The sequence below is a fragment of the Geotrypetes seraphini genome, chromosome 14 (assembly GCF_902459505.1).
Source record: "Geotrypetes seraphini chromosome 14, aGeoSer1.1, whole genome shotgun sequence".
Classification (NCBI taxonomy): Eukaryota; Metazoa; Chordata; class Amphibia; order Gymnophiona; family Dermophiidae; genus Geotrypetes; species Geotrypetes seraphini.
The window spans coordinates 22,613,463-22,637,941 of NC_047097.1; the positions used below are offsets into that span (position 1 = coordinate 22,613,463).

General features: G+C 42.2%; 2 protein-coding genes across 10 annotated transcripts in view; one reads left to right on the forward strand and one right to left on the reverse strand.

Annotated features, from left to right (window-relative positions):
- Positions 1–18,470, forward strand: part of FAM227B (family with sequence similarity 227 member B) — a 413,569-nt gene extending 395,099 nt beyond the window's left edge. For 7 of the 8 annotated variants that reach the window (XM_033920259.1, XM_033920257.1, XM_033920252.1 and 4 more), the window contains one exon: positions 15,993–17,909. The gene's annotated coding sequence lies outside the window, so the exon portion shown is untranslated. Of the gene's footprint in view, positions 1–15,992; positions 17,910–18,002 lie in introns of those variants that run through there. The other variant, XM_033920254.1, reaches the window with a different exon arrangement.
- GALK2 (galactokinase 2) overlaps positions 1–18,632 on the reverse strand; it is a 136,387-nt gene extending 117,755 nt beyond the window's left edge. The window contains exons 1-2 of one of the 2 annotated variants that reach the window (XM_033920263.1): positions 18,430–18,632; positions 7,313–7,401 (exon numbers count right to left, since the gene is read on the reverse strand). In XM_033920263.1, the coding sequence (XP_033776154.1) occupies positions 7,313–7,401; positions 18,430–18,485 (145 nt within the window). In that variant the 5' untranslated portion in view covers positions 18,486–18,632. Of the gene's footprint in view, positions 1–7,312; positions 7,402–15,605; positions 15,893–18,429 lie in introns of those variants that run through there. The other variant, XM_033920264.1, reaches the window with a different exon arrangement.
- Between the last annotated feature and the right edge of the window lie 5,847 nt (positions 18,633–24,479).

Here is a 24,479-nt window from a genome sequence, read left to right on the forward strand (position 1 = left end):
TTAAAATTAGAGGAAAAATACCTAAGCATTCATACCAATACAGTAGAGATAGGTATATATACCAAGGGGCTCATAATTGAAAGAGAAAAACATCCAAAAACTGGCCTAAGTCAGCAGTTGGATGAACATTGTCAAAATATGTCCAAGTGCCGATAATAAAAATGGGTTTTGGAAATATTTCTAAACGACCTAGGCCTTCATAGTGCCGCTGAACGACCATCATTAAACAGGGTGTTTCAGGAGGCGTATCGAGGGCGGGAGTTGGGTGGGATGTGGGCCGGCTTAAACTTAGTCATACTGCATGTATAACCGAAAGTTATACAGCACAGGATTGATGGAACTTGGACGTTGTGACTTAGACCATTTAAAACATGGCCTAAGTCACAAAAACCCACCTAAAGTGACCAAAAAAGCACTGTAAACACATAATACAGATTCCCACACACTACCCCAGTGATCACCGAACCCACCCCATCCCCTCCCCATAAAAATATTAATCACAACTTGAAAATTGTGCCTCCAGAACATCATCACCTGGCAGCCTGGCATAGGAAAGCCTAGTCGTCCTGCACAGAGGCAGCTTAAGCTGTCTTGGGGGTGGGTTAGAGACCCATGGAGAGGAGGCCCCAAGCCCATAAGCCCCTGTAATCACTGCATTGATACTTAAACATGTGCACTCCCCTATACACCCCCAAAACTATTTTTACTAGCATATAAGTGACTCCTGCAGCCATAAGGGCTATTAGGGTGGTAGATAAGTGGGTCTAGGGGATTCTGGAGGTGGTTTGGGGGGCTCACCGTGACCTATATGGGAGCTGTAGTGAGATGATGACATGGCACCCTTTTTGTGAAGTTCACAGCAGTGCCCTGTCAGGTACCCCACTATTTAGGTGCCATATCTGGGTGTTCAGTCCATCACTTTGCACACCCCTCCCACGTCCAAGAGGGCTTGTTCTAGGCATTTTTGACTTGGACAATAAGTTGGACGAAAATGTGGTAAAAAGATGGACAATTTAGCGGCTTGGACGATCAGATTGGGAGGACATATAATTAGACAATTTTCGAAACAAAAAAAATTTGGGGGTATTTTTCAAAAATGTGTCCTAAGCTATTTTTTACTTTGGACGACTTGGACGAAAACGGACTTAGACGTTCCTTTCGATTATGTCCCTCCATATGTTCAACAGAAAACAGACACACAATTCAGTCAGCATACACGCATTCCTAATTAACAATGGATAAAACCATGCATTCAACTACCCTGCCTCAAAAGTCTAGCAATGTTTATTTTTCAATATTTTTGCTTCCTTCTTAGCACAATGTGTTCCCAGCATGAGGAACAATAATGAAAATACAGCACTGAATATCAGCTGGTAAGATTTTGTGTACATGGATGCTCTGTTTTATGCTTCTTCCAGTATAATTTTCAGGGCTCAGTATTACTTCTACACATACTGAGGATAGCAGACTTGCTTGATGTATTATTTTTGTTATCACTGTGACAGCAGGACACGTCTTATGTATCGGTCTGGAAATACAACCATTGCCACAGCGCACCTCATTCTTCAATCGAATTTCTACTCTCTAAACCAGTATCTCGCAAACTTCTTTAGCTCTGGCACACTAAACGGAGCAAATGTTTCTCGCAGCACATTAGAACTGAAATTATTCCTCTGTAAATATTCACCGGTGCAAGCAGCATCTTCCACCTGCTGCTCATGCGTCACCCTCGGCTCCCTTCTGATGTCACATCCTGGTCCCATAACAGGAAGTGATATCAGAAAGGAGTTGAGGCTGGCACGAGCAGCAGGTGGAAGATGCTGCTCACGCTGGCGAACATTTACGCCGGAGGAGGAGAGGTGCTGGCGCCAGTGGTGACAGACTCTTGCATACACAACATATGTAATTATTTTATGAATTATTTCTTATGAAGGGAATTTTAAAAATAAATTCTAGAAATCTCCAGTAGCACACCCGGAATCTCTTCACAGCACACCACTGTGCTGTGGCACACAGTTTGCAAGACACTGCTCTAAATGTTAAGCCTTTGGATCTATCAGCCTGACTATAATCTACAGCTGTATAACCACAGTACATTGTGAGTACATATGCCAACCGAGGCTCCCCTTCTTCTCACCCTCAACTACATTAATTTGGAAAGTGCCAGAAACTCTGAGCTCCAGCAAGTCACACTGCTATCTCCAATATTTCCGAGTCAAAATTTGCCAAAATAGAAAAGAGAATAACATTTTAACACTAAAGGACCAGTTTTTACAAAATCAATTCCTACACTAGATGCCTAATTTGGGGGGCTCCTAAATTTAGGAATATTTCCAGCTGAAAATTCATCTATTTAGTTCCTTGCAGAGACTTGATAAACTGCTGATTGTACCACAGTGCTCTTCAGCAGTTTATAAAACAAAAAGATTAAATATCGTGAAGAGAAAACAAGTAAAGGGCAAGGGGAATGAGAGAAGAAAGAGTGAAGACAGAAGCAAGTTTGCAGCCCGGTGTGATCAGTGAGGGGTATTAGGTAAACTAGGTTGGCCATATATAATTTGAAAAAGCCAGGTCTTTATTTATCTACAAACTTAGGAATCTAAACTGAGGCCTATAATTTATTTGCCTACATTTAGAGACTGACTCATTAAACCACTGTAACCTCGGTACCATTAACAAAGGTTACTGTGTGTATTGCCAGTGGTCACATTACTTTCACTTAGGCCAATTCAATTAAAAATGCACAACTGCCATGCTCCTGGTACCACAGGTTATCATGCTTTAGTGAATCAGCCTCTTAGGAGCCATAGGTTACTATGGAACTTTGTAAGTCTAAGTACTTTGAAAACATAAAAGGAACTTAAACTTCTGATGACTGATCTCTTATGATCACTGATCTCTGACCTGGCCTGGGCCCCCTCAACCCCTCCCTGGTTGGGGGTGGCGGGGTCCAACTTTGACATGGCTTCTTTGCACCACTGATAAGACTGTACTGTGCCTGAGGGCCGCGCCAATGGCTTCCTCCCTCCAAGGCCTAGTCCTGTCACCATTGGGGTGGATGTTGTGCCGCTCCCTTGTAATGCTGCCGGCTGGATGCACCCTTCGCCGCCTCCTTCAGCTCGCCGGTGATGCAGTTTGGTTGATGGAGAAACTCGGATGTTGTGTGGCCAGATGGTGCAGGTATCGTGAGGCATTCCTTGGCCTGCCTCTTCTGCCGGATTCTGCTTGACTCTTCAGATCCTGCCTTTTCATCCATGGGACTGGTCTGTTTCCTCCTACTGTGGCTTGCCGGGGAAGGTCCTGCTTCAGCTGCTTCAAGGCACAGCTATTGGCTCCTTCTTCCTCAGGAAGTCCTGGACCAGGTTATCAGGCCTCTCCTGAATCCAGCTTGCTGTTCTGTAGGATTGTTTTATGTTGGGTTTGTTTGTTTTTTTGTTTTTTTTTTAATCTTCCTTTTTCTATTTTTCTTGTTTGTATGATACATTCATTTTGTTGTCTTTCATTTTATTTTTTGAAATGAACCTTTGCTTTCTCCCTTCCTTCGCATTCTGTTTTTTTCTGGAGGGGTCTTCTTCTAATTTGTCTTTTTTACAAACATTGTTTTTTTCTCCCAGGCACTTATGGCCTCTTTTACAAAGCCACGCTAGCAGCTGCCATGTGGCAACAGCCCCGAAGCCCTTTAAATCTCTATGGGCTTCGGGGCCGTTAGCGCAGCTTTGTAAAAGAGGCCGTTAGTTTAGATTGTGAGCCCATTTGGGACGGAGAGGGTAGTTTTAATGTGCCTATCATATTATTAGCTTTGTAAACCGCTTAATACTTATGTGCTAGCGGTATATCAAATTCAATAAATACAATACAAAATTCTTTAAAAGTGCACTAAAAAATGTGCAGCCCTAATGAAACAGTGGGGAGCATTTAGAAATCTTGGTGATGTCACAATGGCTTCTATTTTGCATAAGCAGAAAAGAGCTGCTCCTGGCAGCAGCAGTGAACAAAGAAACAAACAAGGTGGCAGACAAGGACCTTAAGCTTTTATCTAGTCTGCTCAGTTTTCATCCTTTTGCAAAGTCATGGACAACAGCTGGTCTGTGGCTTTAAAGTAAGGCTGCCAACTGGATTCAGAGATGCAGGACAGTTTACCCCACTGTATGTAGGGAAAGGGAATGGGACTTAATATACCTCCTTTCTGTGGTTACAATCAAAGCTTTTCACTGAGGTATTTATTTTCTGCATTGGGCAATGGAAGGTTAGATGACTTGCTCAGAGTCACAAGGAGCAGCAGTGGGAATTGAACCCATGTTCTCATCCCACTGCACTAACCATTAGGCCAGTGGTTCCCAACCCTGTCCTGAAGGACCACCAGGCCAGTTGGGTTTTCAGGATATCTCTAATGAATATGTATGAGAGAGATCTGCATATAATGGAGGTGCCAGGCATGCAAATCTGCTCCATGCATATTCATTAGACCTATCCTGAAAACCCAACTGGCCTGGTGGTCCCTCAGGACATGGTTGGGAACCACTGCATTAGGCTACTTCTCCACTCCAAGTAGGGACTTGTAGTTCTGATTCCCCCATTGCATTCCTTAAGAAGAATAAGACTACATAAGAACATAAAAATAGCCTTACAGGGTCAGACCAATGGCCCATCAAGCCCAGTAGACAGTTCTCATAGTGGCCAATCCAGGTCACCAATACTTGGCCAAAACCCAAGGAGTAACAATATTCCATTCTGCCGATACAGGGCAAGCAGTGGCTTTCCCCATGTCTTTCTCAATAACAGACTATGGACTTTTCCTCCAGGAACTTTTCCAAACCTTTTTTAAAACCAGCTACGCTATCCATTCTTACCATATCCTCTGGCAATGCATTTTAGAGTTTAACTATTCTCTCAGTGAAAAAAAATTTCCTCCTATTGGTTTTAAAAGTATTTCCCAGTAACTTCATTAAGCGTCCCCTAATCTTTGTAATTTTTGACGAAGTGAAAAATCGATCCACTTGTACCCATTCTAGTCCGCTCAGGATTTTGTAAACTTCAATCATATCTTCCTTCAGCCGTCTCTTTTCCAAGCTGAAGAGCCCTAACCGTTTTAGTCTTTCCTCATATGAGAGAAGTTCCATCCCCTTTACCATCTGGGTCGCTCTTCTTTGAACCTTTTCTAGCGCCACTGTATCTTTCTTGAGATAAGGAGACCAGAATTGAACGAAATACTCCAAATGAGGTCGCACCATGGAGCAATACAGGGGCATTATAACATTCTTAGTCTTGTTAACCATCCTTTTTTAATAATTCCTAGCATCCTGTTTGCTTTTTTGGCCACCGCCGCACATTGGGCAGAAGGTTTCACGTATTGTCTATGATGATACCCAGTCCCAGATCCTTTTCTTGGGCACTAATCCACAAGGTGGACCCTAGAATCCAGTAACTGTGATTCAGGTTATTCTTCCCAATGTGCATCACTTTGCATTTGTCCACATTAAATTTCATCTGCCATTTGGATACCCAGTCTTCCAATTTCCTAAGGTCCGCCTGCAATTTTTCACAATCTACATGGGTTTTAACAACTTTGAACAGTTTAGTGTCATCTTCAAATTTAATCACCTTACTCGTTGTTCCAATTTCCAGATCATTTATAAATAAGTTAAATAGCAATGGGCCTAGTACCGACCCCTGTGGCACTCCACTGCTTACTCTCCTCCATTGAGATAAATGACCATTTAACCCTATCCTCTGTTTTCTATCAGCTCACCTTTATCCACATGTTTATTCACACCTTCAAAGAAGTCAAGCAAATTTGTGAGGCAAGATCTTCCTCGGCTGAACCCATGCTGACTCCGTCTAATTAAATCATGTTTGGCTACTTGCTCCAAAATTTTATTTTTTATACTGTTTTCTACCATTTTTCCTGACATTGAAGTGAGGCTTACTGGTCTGTAATTTCCCGGATCTCCTCTGGAGCCCTTTTTAAAAATTGGCATAACATTAGCCACCCTCCAAGTCCCATGAAGCTAGGGTTCCCAGATTTTGTCCTCAAAAAAAAAAAAAAAAAGGACAGGTGACCCCACCCTGTTCTGCCCACAGCCCTGCCCCATTCCAGCCCCCAAGCTCAGCCCCACATATATCCCGTCTCTTTGGGGCCACGTCTGGATGGGCATCTGCACATGCGTGTTTGTGACACAATGACATCACACACATCTGTGCATGCACAGGTGCCTTCCAGACGTGGCCCTGAGCTGAATGGTTTCCAAAACCCAGACTAAGTGCCGGGTTTTGAAAACCCATCCAGACGCCTAGACAGTCCTCTAAAAAGAGAACATGTCCCCCAAACCTGGAACTCTCTCCCCCAATATATAAGAGACGAAAAAGACATTAGCCGTTTCAAAATTAATTTAAAAACCTTCCTGTTTAAAGATGCTTTTACCTCCTATATGCAGTCCTTTATCAAAAACAGAATAATAAAATAAAAAAATAAAAATACCCCTCCTAATGTTTTTCTCCTTTTTTGTCTCCTTTTTCTTAAAATGATTAATATTGTAACCTTATCCCCTCATCCCTTTCCATCCAGTCAAGTCTGTTGATCTGTAGGTCTAACCCCTTTTTTTTATTTGTTATTATCATTCTTTTGTATTTTAACGTATGTACAAATTTGGATTTTAATGTAATTCGCTTAGTTTTTTATGTATAAGCGATTCATCAAATTTCGAATAAACTTGAAACTTGATAAATCCAGATGTCTGGTAACCCTACATGAAACACTAGGGTAAACCCAGGACTGGATCAACCCTGTCCTGAAAATCTGGATCCAACTAGAAGCTTTGCTTTAGAGATCCCCTATGCTTATCCCATGCTTTCTTGAATTTTCTTACTGTTTTTGCCTCCTATCAGGACGTGGTTTAATGTACCAACCACCTTTCACATGAAGAAATATTTTCTAATATTACCTCTGAGTCTCATCTTTTTAAATATTAATATCATAACTTCTTGTTCTAAAAATGCCTTCCTAAAGAAAAGTGTTTCTTTCAAGAAAGGCTTGGAGACTGTGAGCTACCCTAAAACCCAGAAGATGCGTTACCTGAAAGAACAACAGACTTGAATTCAGAACTTGCCATTTCCTGACTGGCATTAAAATGTCACAGAACAATCATAAATTATTTCTAAATATCGAAATAAAAAATGTGAAACCGTACAACCAGGAAATAAACCACACAAATGTGAAAATCTTAAAAAGCAAAACAGTTTCATAACATGCTGTTCTTCCAGTCCTTGATGCACAAGTCAGAATTAGAAAAACAAACAAACAAGTGCTTCTTACCTATTAAGTTGACTCGCCCTGGTGCACGAACATAAAATTTAGGAGATGATCCAAATTTAGAAATAAATATCTCCTTCAGCTTGAGAAATCTGAAACACATGAGGGAAAGGCCTGCATGAGAAAACCCAGCACATTTTAGCTGCTGATAATAAGTGTGATAAGAGCAATGCAACTTAGGTCTGAAATGAATCCTATTAAAAACCAGTATTGGTCACATAGTTCTATGCTATTGGAATAAAATGGCCTTACAACACATCAGTTCCATAATGTAGACGTGCCTCTAAATAATTAAGTGCAACCAATAGGAGATTTTAAAGTCAGGTGCCCCTGACAACTAATAAGTTTAGGTTTTATTATTATTATTATAGTCTCACATCATTGAATCTAATGCTTTCAGAATTTTAATTGGAATTTGCATAGGTTACAATATCTTTAGTCCAAGAAAAATGATGGTGCAGGCAGCGTTGGACTTAGCAATTGTAAGGCGCTGTTTGTTGGGTGGGTGGGTGTCCCCAGTTTAAGATTTCAGATGAGCAGTATAGAATTTCAGTGCTGAGCAGCATGATTACCAAGGGGGAGGGAGAAAGGAGAAAGATGGAGATGGAAAGGGGAAGGGAAAAGAAGTTTTAACTTTTGGTCAGCTGCCTGTTGGAAAGCCGATTCATGTGTGGGGCCCTCTATTTAATACCGTCACCCCTGCTTAATACCAGCCAAGTGCAGTGTATGAACTTTCCAAACTACACAGGTCCCTTTTTAGATGATTTCAGTTTTAGTTGGGGCCAATATGGCTACCAGGTCCCTGCACATCTGTGATTACGATAAAATCAATATTTTTCTGAGTTTCATCGATGATGCTTATGAACGTAGAGCTTGGACGTTGAAGGTATTTTCAGTGTGGGAGACAGCAGGCATTATTCTTATTTGTGTAGTTTCTATGGATTAAGATCAGAGGTGAGCCAACGTTGTCAACAGGAGGCTTCTGTCTGGCCTGAGGCAGCGAGATGAGCCATATGTGTGCGAACTGGCAAATTTAACCTGTAACTGTACATTATGGGGCTCATAATCGAAAGAGAAAAACATCGCTAGGAAAAACAAATGCTAGGAAGTTCTTCTTCACTCAGAGGGTGGTGGATACATGGAACGCACTTCCAGAGGCTGTTGTAGACAAGAAAACATTAAGCGGCTTCAAAGAAGGCTTGGATAGATTCCTAGAAGAAAAAGGGATTGAGGGGTATAGATAGATATGGACTATTAATCAGGCAATGGGCCGCCGCGGGAGCGGACCGCTGGGCAGGATGGACCTATGGTCTGTCTCAGTGGAGGCAACCTCTTATGTTCTTATGTTCTTATCCAAAAACCGGTCTAAGTCGGCACTTGGACGATCATAAACAAAAGACATCCAAGTATCGATAATCAAACCAGGTTTTGGATATATTTCTAAATGACCTAGGCCTTCATAGTGCCGCTGAACGACCATAGCTAAATGGGGCATTTCAGGAAGAGTGTCGAGGGTGGGATTTGGGTGGGACGTGGGCAGGCTTAGACTTAGTCGTACTGCATGTATAACCGAAAGTTTTACAACAGAGCCTAGACGGAACTTGGACGTTGTGACTAAGACCTTTTAAAACATGGTCTAAGTCACAAAAACCCACCTAAAGTCACCAGATAAGTACTGCAAACACATAATACAAACCTCCACAAATACCCCAGTGATCACCGACCCCCAACCCCATAAAAATCATAATCACACCTGTAAAATTCAGCCTCCGGAACATCATCACCTGGCAGCCTGGCATAGGAAAGCCTAGTCGTCCTGCACAGAGGCAGCTTAAGCTGTCTTGGGGGTGGGTTAGGGACCCATGGAGAGGAGGCCCCTTGCCCATAAGCCCCTGTAATCACTGCATTGATACTGAAACATGTGCACTCCCCTAAACACCCCCAAAACCCTTTTGTACTGGCATATAAGTGACTCCTGCAGCCATAAGGGCTATTAGGATGGTAGATAAGTGGGTCTAGGGGATTCTGGAGGTGATTTAGGGGGCTCACCATGACCTATATGGGAGCTGTAGTGAGATGATGACATGGCACCCTTTTTGTGAAGTTCACAGCAGTGCCCTGTAAGGTACCCCGCTATTTAGGTGTCATGTCTGGGTGTTCAGTCCATCACTTTGCAGACCCCTCCCATGTCCAACAGGGCTTGTTCTAAGTGTTTTGGACTTGGAAGAAAAATTGGACAAAAATGTGGTATAAAGATAGACGATTTAGCAGCTTGGACGATCAGATCGGCAGGACATATAGTTAGACGATTTTCGAAATGAAAAAAAAATTTTTTAAACTGTGTCCTAAGCTATTTTTTACTTTGGACGACTTGGACTTGGACGAAAACGGACTTAGACGTTCCTTTCGATTATGCCCCTCCACGTATATTGGTACAGTGGTGCCTCGCACAGCGAACGCCTCGCATAGCGAACGCTGCGCACAACGAACTTTATGTCTTGATTCGTACAACGGACTTCGTTTCACACAACGAAGTCCGGGGTTCCTGCGGGGTTGGATCGCAGCGGGGTTGGTCGAGCCGCGAGGGTAGTCTCCTTCTCCTTACCTGCCCTGTCGCAGCACACAGCCGAACGGAAATCTTCCCGATGTCAGCGCTGACGTCGGAGGGAGGGCTTAAGCAAAGCCCTCCCTTCCTCCGACGTCAGCGCTGACATCAGGAAGACTTCAGTTCGGCTGTGTGCGGCTGCGGCAGGGCAGGTAGGAAGAAGGCAATGGCGAACGAAAGAGGGGGGAGGGGGCGGTCCGCCCCGAAGAATGTGCACAGCTGGTCAGGTCCCCCGATCGACCGACAACAGGCCCGGCCGACAAACCTCCCTGCCCTGTAGCCGCGAATCTAAATTACCTCTTACAGCAGCTTCAATAATCCAGCTGCTGTAAGAAGGTAATTTAGATTCGCGGCTACAGGACAGGGAGATTTGTCCGACCGGGCCTGTTCTGTTGTCGGTCGGGTGCAAAAGCGCCACAAAGGTGGAGGCAGGGAGGGAGGAAAGGTGGAGTGGAGAAGAAAAGACGCTTAAGGGGGGAGAAGGCCGCTGAAAGCACATGTTGGAGCAGGGGATGAGAGGGAGGGAGAGAAGGGGAAATATTGGACAAGGGCAGAAGGGATGCTAAATCATAGGGTGACAGGCAGAGAGAACAACAGGAAAAAGAGTGGAAGCAATCTTGAACCCTGAGGGTGAGGGCAGAGAGAGGTGGTGAGATGATTGATCATGGGGAGAGGGACAAAAGGGAATAGAGATGGGATAGGAAGATAGTGGAAGTAAAAGGACAGGGAGATGTATGTTTTTAGATGTATCTAAATAAAAATAATAACAAAAAATTTATCTTTTTTATGTCATCTTAGCATATTTTATGCTGCAGAACGAATTATTTTTTTTTACATGTATTCCTATGGGAAAACGCGTTTCACATAACGAACGTTTCACATAACAAACTTGCTCCTGGAACCAATTAAGTTCGTTGTGTGAGGCACCACTGTATTAGATCCCTAATGTGTATCTAGTTAGGATAAAAACTTGTATTGAAAAACTTACAATGTTGAGGATAACTACGGCAAACTTTAACCTCTGAACTCAATTTTATGATTATTGGTATTAGACCTCTAGTAGGCATAGAATTAGGACACAACCCTGTATCGTAAAATTGTTCTGTAACTTGTCATATTGTAACCTATTAACTGTATTTTATGTACACTTCTCCATCTGTATTCACTGTGATACGGGATTAACAGACCCGCAAATACAGAAAAACCGCAAATAACTTTTTCATATGTTATTTGCGGTTTTCTATTAAAAACCATCATGAATATGGTGACACCACAAATAACATGGTGGGAGACCTGGCCTGTTCCTGAAGGAGAAGCAAAGCACGGTGAAGAAAGTGCTGGAAATCGGCGATTTTCTCTGTAAACGCTTGGAATCTGCGATTTCTCTATGCAAGCTGGTGTCATTTGGGGGGAGGAGCCAGCAAGCTAAAAACCGCAAATAATCGAAACCGCGAATCCGGAGGGAGAAGTGTATGTTTAACCTGTAACCCATTCTGAGCTCCTTGTGGGGAAAACGGGATAGAAATTTAAATAAATAGAAGCTGAAGCATGCCTGCTGAATTAAGTGTTGCTGCAGATGCAACTGAGGCAGATGGCATCTTTGACTGGAGGGGATAAAATCAGAGGGGATCCAAACCAAAGTTGAGAGGGCCCAGCCTTCTCCCACTGTGACTACACCACTGGTAAGGACAAGACCCTAGCCCTGTTCCCTCTTATCCCATCCCTGCTGTGCTTTCTGCCCACAGCTGACTTACCAGAGCAAAAATCTGCCTTGGATATCATTGAATTAGCAAATCTCAGAGCGCCCTTCCTAAGCATGTGGGTCCTGGATTTCTGTTTTCTGACTAGCCTTTATAAGTGTCATCAGAATGGGTTTAGCACTTGGTTTGGGGGGGATCCCTAGTTCAGGTGCCCCTTTCTAAAAGTGTCTCCTTATAGCACTGTTTTGTCATTCAAGTTTCTAATGGTTAATTACCTGTTCTCTCGTTTTTCATTGTTGCATTTGTTGCTATGAGCAGAATAGACTTACATGAGGAGTGTCCCTGTTCCCCCTATCGCTTGTTTTTATCCTCTACAGATGTTCCTGGCTGCTTTAAGACTAACTGATGCTTACAGGGCCAGTGATGAGGTACGAGGGGATGAGGTTTAAGTCTCTGAAATTTGAGGCTTCCTACAAAGTCCTACTGGGTAAACCAAAATAACCCACTGGTCCTAGAATAAAGTGTGTATTTACAAGAAGATTAGCAAAGGTAAGAACCTAATCTTTTGACACAAATAAAAGTGGGCAATTGAATAATGAACTCCCAGGCAGGAAATTAAGAATTCCACAGAAGTAAATTTATTGGTAAAATAATAGACCCAACAGGGGGCTGGAATGCGCCTGCCTTGGGGGTCAATACACTACAATAAATACAGAAAAGAACTGATAAGCAAAAATCATTTAATGAGATTAAAACACGTGTAAAATTATGACTTGAAAAATGATGAGCAAAGTGATAAACCTTTGAATATAAATAACCCTCATGTTTGGATTGAAAAGTTACTATTATATAAACAGAACATATTCAGAACAAGTCTGACATGATTATTACATTTAAAATAAATATACAATTTCAATAATAAAGGAACACTGTGAAAACACTTGGATAATAGTAACAGACAAGGGTATATTAGGTTCCAAAAATTACATTATGTGAGGATATAAACCTTTCAGAATGGACTGACCTGTAGAGAAGTGAATACTAGAGTTCGGAGCCATGTTGGGTCTGTTTTATTTTACCAATAAATTTAGTTCTGCGGAATCTTATATTTCTTGCCTGGGAGTTTATTGTTCAATTGCCCACTTTTATTTGTGGGAATTTCCTTCAGATTGTGCTCCACAATAAATAAATGAAGCATAAAATAAATAATAATAACAGCAGGACCGTGAAGTTCTATGCGGTTTACAATGATTAGAAAGGTATTACAGATTGAGAGGAATATACATAGTTTAGAGTTAGTGAATAAGAGTTCTAAAGATCATTTGGTGAGGACTGATTTATAGGTGAGTTACCTAAGTACTTCAGGAACAGATGTTTTTTTAGGCGTTTCCTGAATTCCCTATAAGTAATAGGCACGAGCAGTTGTTCCAGATCTTTAGCCCATATTGCTGCTTGATGTGAGAAAAGATGTTGGTGATGACTTTTAAATTTACATTCTCTAACCGGTGGAGGAATAAAGTTTGGATGTACGGTATGGTCAAGTCTGATAGTAAGTAAGGAATACCGATCCACAGAGCAGTCTGGTCAGTTTCCAGGTTCGTTACATTATCTGCTCAGCTGTGATTTAAGAACCCATGTTATTGTTGAGGTTACGCTGAAACCCTCAGCTCAATGTGCGGCAGAAGCTAAGAAAGCAAACAAAATGTTAGGAATTATCAGGAAAGGAATGGAAAACAAAAATGAAAATGTTATAGTGCTCTTGTATCGCTCTATGGTATGGCCACACCTCAAATACTGTGTGCATCTGGTCACCGTATCTCAAAAAAGATATAGCGGAATTAGAAAAGGTACAGAGAAGGGTAACAAAAATGATAAAAGGGATTGGACAACTTCCCTATGAGGAAAGGCTAAAGCGGCTAGGACTCTTCAGCTTGGAGAAGAGACGGCTTAGGGGTGATATAACAGAGGTCTTTAAAATACTGAGTAGAGTAACATAGTAAATGACGGCAGATAAAACCTGAACAGTCCATCCAGTCTGTCCATAAGTTACATGATTAAATTAACTTGTCCCTTTGATATTTCTGGGCCATAGACTGTAAAGTCTGAGTGGAAAGGGTAGATGTGAATCGCATTTTCACTCTTTCCAAAAATACTAGGACTAGGGGGCATGCGATGAAGCTACTAAGTAGTAGATTTAAAACAAACCAGAGGAAATATTTCTTCATTCAACATGTAATAAACTCTTTTTCACCCCGAGAGTGGTGGAAAACTGGAATGCTCTTCCGGAGGCTGTCATAGCGGAAAACACCCTCCAGGGTTCAAGACAAAGTTAGACAAGTTCCTGCTAGACCAGAACGTAGGCAGGTAAAGCTAGACCCAGTTAGGGCTCTGGTCCTTGATCTATGGGCCGCCGCAGGAGCGGACTGCTGGGCACAATGGACCACTGGTCTGACCCAGCAGCGGCAATTCTTATGTTCTAGAATTCATTGCTGTAGAAAGTGGTGACATCAGTTAGCTTAGCGGGGTTTAAAAAAAATGTTTGGATACATTTACATCATTTAGATGGCTTGTGAAAATCCACTGCTTATTCCTATGATAAGCAGCATAAAATCTGTTTTACTACTTGGGATCTAGCCAGTTACCTGGGACCTGTGTTGGCCATTGTTGGAAACAGGATACTGGGTTTGATGGACCCACAGACTGTTCCCAGTATGGCAATTCTTATGTTCTTATGTTTGATTTACATCTTTCCTCCCCACCACATTGGGTATTACGCTTGACGAGAAACTCTCCTTCCATGACCATATCAGTTCAGTTGTACGTAAAAGTTTTTATCGTCTGCACATGATACGATCACTTGCTAAGTTACTGGATCAGGCCTCCCTCAACACTCTCATTCATTCTTTAGTCATTTCCTGTTTAGACTATGGTAATGCCCTTTATAAGGGAATCACAAAGAAAGAGATTAGACATCTGTAAATAATCCAAAATACGGCCGTCAAAATTATTTTCAAAGCTAAAAAATTTGACCATGTCACTCCTCTTTTGATCAGAGCACATTAGCTTCCAGTTGAACACCGCATCTCCTACAAAATCGTGTTGTTGACGTTTAAAAACTAGACAAACAGGGCTCCCAGAATTCATTAATAGATTTCTTATACCGTACTCCACGATCATCCAATGAAAACTTACTTGAAATCCCATTCTTAAGTCATGTCAACTTCATGAGAAATAACATCTTCTCAGTCACCGCCCCATCGCTCTGGAACTCAGCACCAAATTATTTACGCGAGATTACTACTATAGATAACTTTAAGTCTAGCTTAAAAACTATGCTTTTCAAAGATGCCTTTGCAGTATAACCGTCCTTTTAAGGATGTTTTAAACTCTTCAGTATCCTCTATCGCAGGGATGTCAAAGTCCCTCCTTTAGGGCCGCAATCCAGTCAGGTTTTCAGGATTTCCCCAATGAATATGCATTGAAAGCAGTGCATGCACATAGATCTCATGCATATTCATTGGGGAAATCCTGAAAACGCGACTGGATTGCGGCCCTCAAGGATGGACTTTGAGACCCCTGCTCTATCGGGTTTTAATTTTCTGTTTCCCTACCTTTTCTTTTTTTCCTAATTTTGTCCTTTCCTATCATTGATTGTAGTTCTTCCCTTTTTCCTCATGTGCCAGTTTGTTTCGTTCTGGTTAGTCACGTCAGTCAAGAAAGTTTGTCTCTTGATGTTTCTTTGATGTAATGTATTTGATGTTTATTTGTTCCCTGCATGTTAGAATTTTTATTATGTAAAACCGCTTTGATTACAGATAAGGCAGGATAACAAATTTTAATAAACTTGAAACTTGAACTTAAAGGCCTAAATAAGTCAAACTGTACATATCCATATTGAGAGAGATGGAAATAAAACATTATTTAATTGTCACAGCACTGAAATGTCTTGTAAGTGATAAAGGAATAACAAATTTAAAGGAAACTGGCTTACTCGGTCATTAGCATAAAGTCACCAGTTCTTCCTCTTTATGTGCAAGAGTGCTCATGATGGATTCATCTTTCTCCATACACTCCCACCTGGCTAGTCCTTGTAGTTCATTTTCATTGGCAACCAAAATCCATTCTGTGCTAGCTCCTAGGGAGCTGTTCTCTCCTTACGTATGTTCCGTATTTACTGTTCAGAAGGTTTTTCTGAAGGGCTGCTGCTTAGACATGCAATTGTAGCAGTAATTATATGTCATAAACCACCAAACGTCTGGCAGGATATGGTCAAATGCTTCAGTTCCCTTCTAGCTCCTCCTCACCTAAACAATGCATTAAGTTGAAAACACAGAAAACCTGAAATAACATTTTCTTCTTTGGGTTTTCTTTTCTTCAGAATGCAGCCCATGATTAACAACAGTCAGAAGCATACTACAGAATGTTAAGACTGCGGTTGGACACTCAGCAAAATGTCAGTTTATTGGGTCGAAAAGCTCCTCTGCTCTCCTCACTGGCTCAGTAGCACTGAATGTTTATGTCATGCTGTACTGCCTTGGTGCCTCTTTGGTGTCTGGAAGAAGCTGCCAGTTAATACTATGAAGTCAGCAGGAGCTGGCAGAATATACATCTTTACATCTTAATAAGCTAAATAGAGAGTCAGTCTGGTGGTTTGGCCTAGGTCCTATTTCTGCCTCAGGTCTTGCATTTCCCAAGTCAGCTGGTGTTAGGGATACTGCAGAGACAACATTCCTGGCCCTTGAATAGGGACGGGAACCTCAGTTATCATTCAATGGCCCTTAGTGGCTATATTCAGGCCCCAGAATTGCAAAATTCCAGGGGGAACCCTAATGCATGGACTCTAGCCAAAGACTATACTAACTGTGAAATTGGGATATACAATTATATATTTCAGTTAAGTTGTGCTGTTTATTACTAATGCAATTATACTGAAGACAAACCTTTATTAGAATTTAAAATCAGAAGGAGGGTTGATTTTTTTTTTTTTTTTTTTACCAATGATTGATGTACTGTACCCTTTACTTGCCACAAAAGGGGATCTGAGGTCTTTTTTCCTCCTTTGGTTAGCAATTTTTTTTCAGTCAGCATTTCATTAACATACATTGTTATTCTTCTTGTTATATATTTTTTTAAACCGATGATTGATGTACCCTTTACTTGCCACGAAAGGGGATCTGAGGTCTTTTTTCCTCCTTTGGTTAGTAATTTTTTTTCCAGTCAGCATTTCATTAATATACATTATTATTCTTGTTGTTATATTTTTGGATATTTGAGGGGTTTGATATTGACAAAAATATATTGATATTTATATCCTCCACTTCTGTAGTTGTTTTTTCAACAAATTCTACATGTGGGGGTTTTTTGTCTTTTTTTTCTTTTCTAATATCTGATTGAGACATGCTATTGTTATACAGGTCATTACAATAGTCTAGCTGGCTGAAATAGAAAAGAAATTTCGAACTGAGTAGATTATCTTCAATAGATGAAGCTGTGTGGTATAACACTAGAGATCTGTGCTCAAAAATTCAAGTTTTTGTCGAGTATGATGCCCAATATTTGTATGGAAAGTTGAGTGAAATGCATTAAGTTAGTCCAATAAAAAAGATATTACCTTATTTCCTTTGTTTTATTTTTAAATATTAGCTATGATAGGTTGAAAAGAGATTTTGCTGCCTGCCATCCTGACGACCCTATACTGTATGTGCAATTTCCAAAAGTCTTTTTATCTGGTAATGGGCTATTTAACAATTGCTACTAGTAAGAAAGACCTGCTCTCGATTCTCAGTAAGCACTTACAATGAAACAATACTCCAACTTTTAAAGCCCAGGGTGTTCAATCCGTTTATGGGAACTTCTTAGAAATCAATAGAAAATTCACCAGGGTGTGTATCCAAGCATATAAGCACCTTAGAGTGCATTGCAGGTATAGCCCATAAACATCATGTCCACCCTAGAAATAATATAATAAATGTTGTAAATGCGTTTTATTTCTTTTTAGATAAATTTTAAAAAGTGCCAAGTGCAAAACAATCATTATTGAGAATTCAAAAACATTCAATAATGTATAGTCACTTAAAAAAAGATCCTCGTTGTAGAAGTAGAAATCAATAACACTCAAACATTTGAATGCAGACCACTTCTAAGTTCTCAGTGCTTACTGAGAATCGAGAGCAGGACTTTCTTACTAGTACATGATTTGTGACCCTTCTCTGTTATTTTTGGATTACTATTTAATCATTGATCTTTGTTCAGACCGGAATATCTTATAACTTAAATCTCAATCAAACTACTAATTACAAAAGGACAGAGGCGGGGGAAAAAGAACCTCAGAATTCAAGTATCAGGCTTCACACATCTTCCATTGACTGCTTTATTTTTCTCTCTCTAGGCTTACTCTGCTGCTCATTTCCCCACGAAAGCTCCGCCCACAAGACTCCGCTAGCTCCTCCTCGCTTCTCAAAAGCTCAGCCCCAATCCCTCGCTGCTAAGAGTACACTCTCTACTCCACCCCCTTCCCCATGGAAGTCCCGCCCACAGTGCTCCATGGGCTCCTCCCTACTCGGAAGCGGAAGTTCCACCCTATCAAATGTTCACGCTTGCCTATTTTGACCCCTGGAAACGCTCTGTCTTGACAGTTATGTTCCGGCCGCTCCTCAGGCTCCCCGGCAGAGGGAGAAAATGTTGGAAGGAAAGTGGAGACTGAGCAGGGAGATATAATAAAGGCAGCTTTTTTTTTTTTTTCCAATAAGTCTGAATTGAATTTTCGTTTTATGCGGCAAATTAAAACTAGTGCCCGCAAACGCCTTCTTTCTTACCTTTCATGTTCGGACACTTGAAAGCGGAAGGTGGGCGGCGAGTCAGCCGATGCCATCAGCGAGCACTAGTGCACGGTTCGATTTCGGCACGATCTTTTTTTTTTGTTTTGTTGCTTTTTGGGACGGATGTTACCGGGGCAGTACGGGATGTCTGCAGTACTAGCTGACACACGCGGAAGTCGTGTCTGTTCCGGATGGGACGAGCCTAAAGAAAATCGTGCAAACCTGGCAAGTTAGAGGTGCCACGCGGAAGTCCTACCTCGTGACTGCCATCTCTTTTCCTTGTTCACACCTCCCTAACCGGATTTCAAAATACACGGGACAGGGAACATTTAGGAATCTGTGAACTGATAGTAACAGACCACTGGTCGTTGTAAAACGTAATAGGTTCTGTCTAGAAACTGAACTGGTCTTGGAAAAACTGGAGTTTTTAGGTAGTGATATTTTTTCAGTATACTGTCAAACTGTCAAAAATACATCTTCTAATGCTTGTTGATGTTTTGTTTTTAAAGTATTTAAGTATTTGCAAAGACAGAGTGCCTATGTGTAAGAGCATTTAAGGGTCTAGTCCAGTATCCAGTAAACTTTGTCAAGGTGCATTACACTAAACGTAGTGGCTGCGGCTTGAGGCATCTGGAAGTGCATGGACGTTGATGTGATGATGTCACGCGCATGCATGAAGGCCCTGAGCCGCCAGTGGGAAGTGCCGGCAGGGAAGAAGCGTGGAGAGGAGAGGCACTGGCACAGGCTGATTGCCTACCGGATTTGCCTCTCACCACAAGAGGCATGTCCTCTAGGCCGTCAGCTGGCGCCGGCACCTCTCCTCCGCCACATTATCTTGCACCACATCTGAAATTTCAAGAGGCACACAGTTTATGATGCACTGGTGTAGTCCTTTAAGGAGAAGCTTTTGCGTAGCAGCGACTTGCATGCTGATTGATTTTTTGTTTATTTTTTAAAATTGGATCCATGCAATTTTCTTCGTAGCAGTTTCCACTTCTAATGTTCTCAGGTATCCCTAGTGAGACTAGCAGCCATCTTTGTAGTCCATATCCATCCAACTGCAGGTCTGAAATTTTAATGGACTGTGACTTGGGCAGATACGCGGCATCAGTGTTGCCAGATACTTTTTTATAATCCCGCCCAATTACCTTGTAAAAGCAGCCCAAAAACAGCCCAATGTACGAGGGGATGCTGAAAAGTTCTCAGTCCAACTAACTTCAATTGGGACAGTCTCCATCAAGGGCTATATAACTGTTTGTTTTGAGAAATGTACATTACATCTCTGAAAATATTTGTGTTGTGCTGAAAAGTTCTCATCCCATTCAACATAGCTGGGGCAGTCTCCATTGAGGGCTATACACTTAGTCCAACGAGTTTCCACTTTTCAGTACTTTTCCAAACAGATATATAGCCCTTGATGGAGACTGTCCCAACGAGGGAGCTCTGATTAACCAGTCAGCCATGACGGGGTGTACTTGCAGACCCATCTGGCTTAAGAAAGCTGCTACAACCACCATCACCTCGGCAAAGGTACGAAGAGCCATCTCCAGTCCAAAGGGCAGAGTCAAAAACTGTGAATGGTTGTGCAAGACGTGAAACTACAAGGATCTCCAGTAGGCTGGAAAGATCAGAATGTATAAATATGCCCCTATAATTCCAGAGAGGCAAGGGACTCTCCCATGGCCACCCCCGCTATGACAGATTGCACTATTCCCATGTCAAAGTGTGAAAACTTGAGAGCCTCATGCACACGCTGCAGCTCTAGAATAGGCCTCTAGCTGTCTGAGCCATTCATTTGCATGATAAAACATGGAGTATCTGCTGGAGTCTAAAAGGGCAGGTGGTAGCCATTCTAGAACTTGAATATCCAGCAAGTGCCTTGTCCGGGTGCCCTGCAGGAGATTCCATAAACCAACTGGTTAGAGGCTGGGCGAATTCCAAATGCAGCCCGACCAAATAAAATCCAAAACCCATTGATCAGACAAAATGCAAACCCAAGTCGTCAGGAACCTGCCCCCTATCTATAGAGGAAGGTCCCCCCAGCCTAGCATCATTGTGCCTTCTTGGCAGAGGGCCCAGGACTGGTAAGGCCTGGTGCCACGAAAATAGAGTGACCAGAAACCCTAGAGAGTCTGAGTCTGCTAACAGTCAGGGTCATAGAGTGACTGACCACCACAGAATCCTTAAGGTCGACCAGGCTCTTGCCAAACAACAACTGCCCTGAAAGTGAAGCCTCGCCTGGGAAGTGGAATCACCAACCCAATGTCTAATCCAGAACATTCTGTGGGCAGAAATGGAGAACACCAAATCCCGCATAAGGCACATAAAGTGTTAGGCACATAAGCTGACCCAACCAAAAGAAGTTGAGGAGGAGACTCTACAGCCTCATTCTTCATGGTGTGCAGGTGAGACAGACAGGCACGTGTGACAACAGATGCTGCCAAAGCAGCCTGAAAGCCCAAAGCAGCTGTATCAAAAAGCCTCTGGAGGACTATGTCTACATGGCGGTCTTGCATATCTGTAAGCACCACATCACTTTCCATGGGACGGAGGTTCAGTTAGGTACCTGCGTAGCCAAAGAATCCACTCTAGGCACTCCAGTGCCAGAGGGTACAAGCAAGACGTGTCTCTTGCTAACATAAGAGCACAGTTTAGATAGTCACATTGCTCTGACAGTAAAATGCTCATATCAGGGTGCCAGGGAAATGTGGAAGACTGCACGCGCACACCACAAAGCCAGGAGGAAGAAGAGGATGGAGCTGGCTGAGTGACCTTCTGCAATACCTGCAAAGTCTCAGAAATAAGATCCGGCAAAGACGCAGACTGAAATAAGCACAGAACTGTGGGATCGTTCCCAGGTCCTAGAGCCCCTGAAGGATCCAAAGATCTAGCATACAGTCCCTGGTCCCTCGGCCTTGGAAGCATTGCACCTTGAAATAAGGGGTCAGCAAGCCGGCCATCAGCATAAAGATCAAGATCCGGCAAATCAGGAACAGCAGCTGACTGAGACAAGGACATGCCCAGAGAAGCAACACCATTGGGAAACACAGCGGATATGGAGCGGGACGGCACAAGGCTCCTGGGGCGCATAGTCACCCTCTGATGACTTAATCATGCATTTCATAGGCTGTGGAGGGACCACAGCCGTGTACATGGAACTATCAGCCATGCCAAGCCCTAAAAATAAAGAAGGTTGCCCCACCAAGCTAGCCAAGCATATTTTTTACCTGCTTGACCAGGGGAGAGGCTAAGTTTTGTGCTGCCACCCCTGATGGCTGCACCACATGGCACTTGGTGCTTCAATGCTTCTGAAGCATCTAATTTGCGCAATCCTGGCAAAAATTGCAGTTTTGGAGATGCAGGGATGTTTTGAAAAAAGATCACTAAAAATCCAAGATGGCCGCCGCTGTGAAATTAATGCCAAAATTGCAATATTTTCCACACTTAAATTTTAAAAAATGATGATTTTAGGATTTTTCAGGTGAGGGAACACAGGGGGACATGAAGAAACCTTGAAAACTCCACTTTTCAGACCTCCTCCAATCCATCTCACAGGTTGTAAACAGCCTTTACTTACTGTGACCTGTTTTTCCACAGTAGCTGGATTAGAGAATCGCTGCCTCAAGCTGATCTTCGGACTTCCAGTCAGATCCCATGCCTGACTGCACCTCCACTCCTGCAGACTGACAGACGTGCGCTGGGACAGGCGGAGGTGAAAAGACGTAGCTAGCACCCTGCGAGACACAACTGAGACTCTTAACAGTCTGTGCTCAACCCCTGCTTAACAGCAGGTGAGACAACTTCAGGGTCAGTCCTGAGTTCCACAGAAAACTAAGCAGACTAGCTAACAGGTACCCACTGGGATTGACCTGTCAGTTACAGACAAAAGTCTGTGTGTTCTCAATGCAGACAAAGCGAAATAAATGCTTCTAGCACAAGAATCCTGAAGAAATAAGGACTATAAACACGGAGAGCAGAATGAACACACTCCTGCAGGCACGCGTACAGAAGGGAAAAGCTGTAGGTGGAGCAAAACCCAGTGAAGTACAGAGGAGGCACAGAGAAAAATCTGAACTGAATTCCTTTTGCAGTTGGCACGCAGCCTTGGGGACACTACCAACTTGTCTAGAATATCTCACCTATTGCACTGGAAAGCCCTTTACAGACTGAAGCAACTGATCTGACCTTATTTCCATAATCACCATTTTGCCATCCTAGTCCAAATGTTGGTCTTGTCTCAACTTGACTACCACTGCAACTCGTTCTATGCTGGCCTGAGTTCCTCCCTACAACATAAACTACAAATGATTAAAAACACAGCAATCAGACTGATTTTCAGACTAAAAAATATGATGCTATATCAGAAACTTAACTGGTTACCCATAAATGCACGCATCACATTCAAACTATCCTGCATTATGTTATGGTTACCAGATGTCCGGGAAAACCTGGACATGTCCTCTTTTTAGAGGACTGTTTGGGCTCCCGGACAGACTTTCCAAAAGCCAGCATTTGTCCGGGTATTGGAGAGTCCCTACAAGCTCCGGCCGCATCTGGAGGGTCTCTGAGCATGTACGGATGTTGTCGCATGCATCCGTGAATGCTCCAGGCCTTCTAGACATGGCTGGAGCTCCTCACAAAGAGAGAGGCTTTCTGGGGCTGGAGGGCAAATGGGGCAGGGCTGAAGACAGAATGGGGCGGGGTCATGCGTCCAGGGTTTTCTTTTTTTTTTTTTTAAATATGGTAACCCTGTATCATGTACCATACCCTACACTTTAACACCTCAGAGCAAATAATTCAACTCCAAATCACACTTATCCAGGATCCATGGCACAAACCTACTAATGCTTCCTTCATCCAAAGGAGTCAAATACAAACAAATCTATAATGCCCTATTCACCTATACAACCATCAAAACATGGAAGAGTCTCCCAACAACCATTAGGCCTGAACTGAACTACCTCAGTTTTCGGAAAAAAAAAATAAAATCCCCAAACCCTCAAAACTAGGGTTACCAGATTTTCACAAAGTGCCGGGTTTTGAAAAGCCATCCGGACTCCCGGATATGTCCAGTAACCCTACTCAAAACCTACTTATATGACAGACTTCATCAACCTGTAACTTAAGAACTGTTGCCTTCTGAAGAAAACCATCTCAAGGACTACATCAATATAGTATCTCAGACACTGTACATATACCATGAAAAACCTTCAAAAATTGCAATTTACATGCCAGATCTTCCATACTTACCACTATGAAACTTAAAATTTGAAATCAAAATGTCACAGTCATTGTAATTCCCCATATATTATATAGGCTTCTTTATTTGTAAATTGCCTTGAAACTATTCTGAATAAGTGCGCTAAAGAAATCCAGATTAGATTAGAAAAATGTCCATTTGCCACTTTATGCTGACTTCTGGACCTTTTTTCTTTTTCTAAAATGAGCCCCATGATTATTAGAAATGATTTCTTTCATCTGTCTCAGGTTAAACAATAAGCTCCATAGAGCAGGAGCTCTGTTTTATGTATTATACCATAGGTGTAGGGTGTGCAAAGTACCTCCATTATTCTTCACTGTATCCAGGATGGGGTAATATTTTTTGCATTTAGCACTCCCAATCATGTCGAAAAGTTGGCTCCTGTGTACATACTGCACTGTATATGTATAGACTAGGCAGATTGCAGAGTCACTGAAAGAAATATCTAAATTAAACCCTACATCTCCATTACCTTATTATGATATTAAAAAGAAAATGTAAAGTTTAGAAGACATTTGAAGTTAAAGTGATCAAAATAATTCAGTGCGAATTTAAAAGAACATAATAGAGACTTGCCCCACAATATTTAGACTCCATGGTCAGTTTTACATTAAAACACCAACCACAGTGTTTCATCATATACTGTATACTTGAATATTCAGCACCAGGTTGTACATGGATATCAGTGCTGAATATCTGAGTATAAAGCAGCCACCGGAAATTATCCAGATACCAGTGATATTCAGCAATGGCTGGATATCTGGTTAAGACAGTTACATATTTTGCA